Consider the following 6,085-nt stretch of genomic DNA (forward strand, 5'->3'; position numbering starts at 1 on the left):
TCCTCGCCCGCCGAATAAATAGAACTCGGCTTTGTTCTGCTTCAGCCCCAGGGACTGCACGCTTCTCCTCTTGTAGTCTTTCTGCTCTTCTTCGCTGTGCTCGTCTTCTTCGGCGCGCCTTCTTGAGCTCCTAGGGTTGAAGGAGATCTCACGCGAGCCACCGGGCCCGTACTTCACCTTGTCGAGCGCACGCGAGTTCTGCTTCCTTTCCAGCGCGGCTACCCTGTCCCCAATGGGCACAGCTTCCTCGTTGCCAAGGGAGACGCTGTTCAAAAATGCCTCGGCATGGCGTCCATCCTTCACTTCATACAACCTGTAAGATTTTCGCATTAGCATGTTTCTGGTGAGCAAGAAGAATTCAGCAAATAAGAGTATATGACAGACAGTACAGCCAATTTAGTTGCCATGGATTCATACATACATTCTGGATACTCTGAGGTAATCTAAAATTGACACTCCCAGAAGCTTTCCGCAAAAAGAAAAGTTCACCGTAACCAAAATGAGATGAGATCTCACCTTATACGCTTTGAATTATGCGTGTCATTGTCACTGTCAGACCCCGCTGACGCATCAGATGAACCAGCATCTTGTTCTTCTTCGTCTTCACTAACACTCTCGAAATGTTCCTCGATTAGATGAGGTTCCTTTGTAGCCAGTTGAGGATGGATTGCTTGAAATTCTTTTGAATTTACATCAATTTCATAATCCTGAAATAAGATCGATGAATTAGAAAATCACACATGATTACCAATTTAGGAACAATTAGCTTAAAATGTGATTTGTAGTTAAAAAGCACAGACAGGACATGATTCATGCTGTGGAGCACTGGGCACTGTAAACAGGGTTATGATAATGTACTGCTTTTAGCTTCTTTTCTTAAACCATGTATTGGTTTTAGCTGAACCTCTCTTCTACACTCAGTTTCTCATACAGAGTACAGTGGATGAGAAACAATTGCGTGCAGAATACACAAATCCAAGGATATTATGTTATCAACAATGCTAGCATGCATACAGATCTACAAGCTTTCTGTTCCAAATGAAACAGTGACATAGCTGAAGAAGCATCAAGACAGTACAAGATCAGGAAAACATCAAGGTACAAACATGAAATGCATAATAGAGTTGACCTGATAAATTTTGTCACGGCTTAGAATTACCACAAAAATATCACATTATCAGGGTACCATGAAAGGATGTAGTAGCAACAAAAGATCTGACATCTACATTGCCTAAGAAAAGAGTAATTTATTTAAGATATACACACTACCACACGTTTAAGAATTTGTTCTGCAGAATTACACTTTTTCTGCAAAGATTGCAGACAGCCATACTAGATCTGATGGGATTAGGCTCTTTGACACGCTTGTAAGAAAATGGTATTTTGGCCAAAAAAAAGCAAGTGATATTGTCATGGTTTTGAAAGAGAACATTTGGGTATGAGAAATTTGATTCAAAAATCAAGTTGGAAACTGGAATGCATACCTTATTTTCAAACATTTTTTGGAAACGCTTATCAGTCAACAATGACTTTTTCATATCTAGTTTCATTTGCTTCTTCCTGATGCTTGATTTACTAGCATTCTCCCCATCAGCATCTATTTCCTCTTCCGCTGTCCGTATATCGTCCAAAAGTTGCCGGTTAGCCTTTGGTATTTTAACAACTTGCTGCACGAGTAAATTAATATTGGCACTCATTAGGTATGGTAAGGATCACACACTGACAGATGCCAGATGTAATACATACACTGAACAGATGAGCAAACATTACCGTTATACGAGATTTCGTTAGGTCTGCTAGTTTCTTGGCCTTCATAGCATTTTGAAGAGTCTCATAATCAGCAATATGAAGTTTAGCCCGTTGCTGGAGAAAAATACAGATCCTAGTAAATAGCATTTATGAAGTGTTCTTTTCTTCAATCCATCCACCGACAACAAATAGATATAGGAAGTCCACATTTATGTTAAACTATGTTGTCAGACTTATATATAGAAACTATTTTTACAAAGACAAACTGTGTACAGAATAAAATGTCTTCATGTTGGAATTCAGGTGGGTAGTTGACAGCAACCCTACCTGAACTGTTCAAGTAAATTGCAGTACCATGAATATATGAACAGAAAGGTACCTTCTTATATAGATCGTAGCGTATCACGTATCCATGTAAATGTGCTCTGACAGCATCACTGTTTTTGTACTCAGAGAGACCCAATCGTTCCATCTCTTCTTCAGTCAAAAACTTGTAATCATCATACAATGTGTTTTCTTGTTTCTCTTCCATCTCCTCCTGTTTGAGTATATACGACAGAAGGAAATGTCAAGGCAAGGTTTACTACACTAGCCACAAAACTAATGGGAAGAATTCGCTCACAGTTAAGTTATCAAGATGTGAGCACCACTTTGGAGCAGGGCCAAGTGCAGGAATGAAGTGGGCAGGTATCTGGCTGTTGTCCAGGGCTAATAGCATTAAACCACTATTCGGGAAGATGCAAACATCATTGATAGATCCATTATCAGGTTCGATGCTAGTCATGTTGTTTCCCTAAAAAGAAAATAGTGAGATGAGTTCATCATCATCTAACAAAGAAGTCAATGCCACCCATGAAAAAATGAGGTCTAATACTTTTCAGAGAAGGATGGAACTCACTGTATTAGGATCCCAAACTCTCACTATATGCTTATCAGCAGTTATCAGTTTAGGTTCGGAAGAATTAAGTGTCTGGTGCCACTTGATATTCAAAATTGGACTGCCATACCTGCAATAAATAAAGAACACCTGTTACATGCTTAGTGAAGAGTACAATAATCTAACAAAAGAATGGTCAGCTATTTAGGATTTAGTCGAGCTTGATATCCCTCTGTATAAAGCCTATTCTGATCTGGAGTTGCAGGATTCCAATGAACACAGAATACACATTTAGAAGGCATAGAGGTGTATTTATATCAGTTCCAAGTGGTACTGTTCTGTATGACCGGGAATAACATGATATTATAGAAATATAAGGTCCCATTTGGAATGAAGGATCACAGGGGAATCTCGTCAGAAACCCAACATGTAGTGATATGGATGCTTTCTTTCCTTCAATCCGACAAATTCACACATTCCTAACGGAATCTAAAGAAAAAAATGTTTGAAACTGATCTTGCATAACAAGCAAAATAATCTCTTCCCATAATAAAAATATACAGATCTTACATGTGATCCTTGACTCGCAGAGGCGAAGACATGCGTATATCATATATAGATACCTGCAGGAAATCCAAACGCATCAAACAAATTGAATATCATAATTTTTAGAAATTAGATTATCAGCATTATTAGTTTGTTAGACAGGATGATCCTTTCATCCAGCCAATGAGTACACAACAAAATCAGCAGTCATCGCATGACTTCGGGGAAAAAAAGAGGCTACCAAGCCACAATTACCTTTAAACTAGTAGAAAGATAATCAATGGCAGATCATATTTTTTGAAATAAAAGATACGAAGTAGTCACTCCGTCCGGAAATACTTGTCGGAAAAATGGATGTATCCAGAACTAAATACGTCTAGATACATCCATTTCTCCGACAAGTATTTCCGGATGGAGGGAGTAGCTATCAGAAGCAAGTGCACAATTTGAACAGATATTACACATGTTTAGCACAGAAACCTAAGACAATGAAGTAAAACTACATGAATCATTCTAGAAATAGAAATAATGCCAAATTTTCTATGCATTGCAAATCAATGAGATCACTGCTTGTTGGTTCTGACTGGATAATGTCAGATGGAATAATAAAAACTTTAAATGTTTCCTGCAGTGAATATCAAATAATAAGAACATAGCAGATGATGAATCGAACCTTTCCTATGCTGCTCCCTACTGCCAGAAGGTACCCTTGATTTTCATCGAACTGCAAAGACGTGACCTCCTGCAGTTTTGAAGCATAAGAATCACCAATATAATGTCAAAAAGTTGCAGTATTAGTGTATTATTAGTAGCAAGTTGCTGATAAGGCACAATAAGATACCTGGTCAACATCTTCTGAAGAAGAAGCTGTATTAATTCTGCCAACAGAAGACTTCCTCCTCATATCAAAGCATTCAACCGCACCGTCCTCACCACCACAAGCAACAAGCCCATGTAATATACTGGGAGTACCACCGAAAACAATGATAGGTTAATAATACTCAATAAGAATTTCACTCCAAAGACACGAGTCCATAGAAAAGAACTACCTCCGTGTAACCACATTTATTGCTGGAGATTGGGAAGAAAGGGATGCGAGGAACCTTCCCTGCAAAACTTACAATTTTAAAATCTGTGCATGTTTATTCTAGAAAGACTGGAAGCATAACAAAAAAAAGGCATCATTGCGGCTCTATGCACAGTGGCTTTATATTCACAATAACCTGCTTATACTTATTTAATATTAGTTGTGTACTAGCAGTGTCACGTAAATTATGTGAGAGATTACGGATGACCAAATAACTCTATATTCATGAATAATCAAGGACTCAAATCTGACCTGCTCTAAGTTGATTCTATACAGATCTGATGACGAAGCAGCACATAGCAAGTCGCAAGACCAGCAATCATAGGCCAAGTCCCTTCCCATTCTGTCAATATGGATAATATCAGTATGTAAATTTAATATTAGGACAAGCAAGGACTATATACAAACTCCTCATTGGCAAGGTATCACTGGCTGTTATCATCCAACACAGAACTTCTCTGTTCAAACCAAACAACACATACTTACAAAACTATTGGTGGATAAACCTTGACGAGCTCAAGTCAAAGACAACAGGCAAAAACTTACAAATGGAGGGAGTACTAGTAGTAGCATACAGCAAACAATATGTTGTAGCTAAAAATGATATATAACAGGGCAAGCTATGTATATATATCAGAAAAGCAATGAAATGAAAACCAAAGAAATATTAGATGACAGGACAAACTAACCTTGGAATTCTCACGCTATAATGGCTTCCGTACTTCGCATGCAAGCATACAGAACGATCAGCACACAAGAACGCAAGTTTTGAGTAGTCATCACCAAGGACCTGAAGAAAGATACAATCTAGTTTGTTACGTCGAAAACATTAAAGCAGCTCAATAACGCGTGACCTGTGTTTTCCAGAATAGAACATTAAAGAAGGCTGCCCAGCAGTAGAGAAGACATATTGCTTGACTATATTAAACTATAAGTACCTCGAAATCAATAATTTCTGAGATCATGTGCCTCTCAAACTTCATCGACAATTCCTTCAACTCAAAGACTTTCATTTGTGGGGGGTAAATACCTGAAAAATACGAGGCGTGAGAATTACATATGGACAATTTCTAAAGCTACAAGTTACAAAGAGTGAACTACATATGGAAAATTTCCTTAGCACCTTATGACTAGCACGACGATCCAGAGCTGGAATCGCTTTGTGTTCTTAGAAGCAAACAAATTAAACTCTTCAGACCCACGACCCACACCAGCAAGTCCTATATTTCAACCTCGGTTCGCTCTGCTGGGCTAACTCCTCCAGGTGAAGAGAGGACCAAAGCTCAATTGCAGATGGTGGGTTGGGTGCTGAAGGCATGTCGCATAAATAAAGATGCCCACACACAATCTATGTTGAGTTGAGTTGGCAAACTAATTTCTTCAACGTTTGTTAGGTTAACATGGCACTCTATTTATCAATGATCTCCCTTCCTTCTGAATTACTACATTACTTGAGCGGGTTTTTTTTTCATATCACGGCAGCACAGACACAGACCGGGGACAACGAGTGCTTTGGTTGCGTATATATATACCTGAGGCGATGACATAGTGGCCGTCGGGGGTGACCTTGATCCTGGTGGTGGCGGTCTCGAACCTGAGGTCATGGATGAGCTCCAGCCGCCGCTGGTACTCTGGAAGCAGGCAAGCAAGCAAGCAGCAACGGCACCATGAGTGAATCAGTAAAAAAAAAAAAAGCAGAGAAACAAAGTGAAGAGGGGAAATTTCTGATGTCGGGGCGGTGGCTTGCCTGCGTCCTTGCGGAGGGAGCGCTTCTTCTTGGCGAGGACCCAGGGGGCGACGTAGTTCTTGCCGGTGACGGAGTAGAG

General features: G+C 39.5%; 1 protein-coding gene across 1 annotated transcript; it reads right to left on the reverse strand.

Annotated features, from left to right (window-relative positions):
- Positions 1 to 6: 6 nt before the first annotated feature.
- On the reverse strand, positions 7 to 6,085 carry LOC119284148 (nucleolar protein 10-like; the record flags this gene model as incomplete). The annotated part of the gene is made up of 16 exons (XM_037563395.1): positions 7 to 313; positions 517 to 707; positions 1,485 to 1,667; positions 1,771 to 1,863; positions 2,129 to 2,287; positions 2,372 to 2,542; positions 2,648 to 2,756; positions 3,197 to 3,249; positions 3,846 to 3,914; positions 4,014 to 4,134; positions 4,222 to 4,280; positions 4,512 to 4,602; positions 4,949 to 5,049; positions 5,198 to 5,289; positions 5,792 to 5,890; positions 6,007 to 6,085. Coding segments are annotated over 16 exons (1,977 nt in total), but the record flags the coding sequence as incomplete, so codon positions are not given.

Source organism: Triticum dicoccoides, chromosome 4A (genome assembly GCF_002162155.2).
Source record: "Triticum dicoccoides isolate Atlit2015 ecotype Zavitan chromosome 4A, WEW_v2.0, whole genome shotgun sequence".
Taxonomy (NCBI): Eukaryota; Viridiplantae; Streptophyta; class Magnoliopsida; order Poales; family Poaceae; genus Triticum; species Triticum dicoccoides.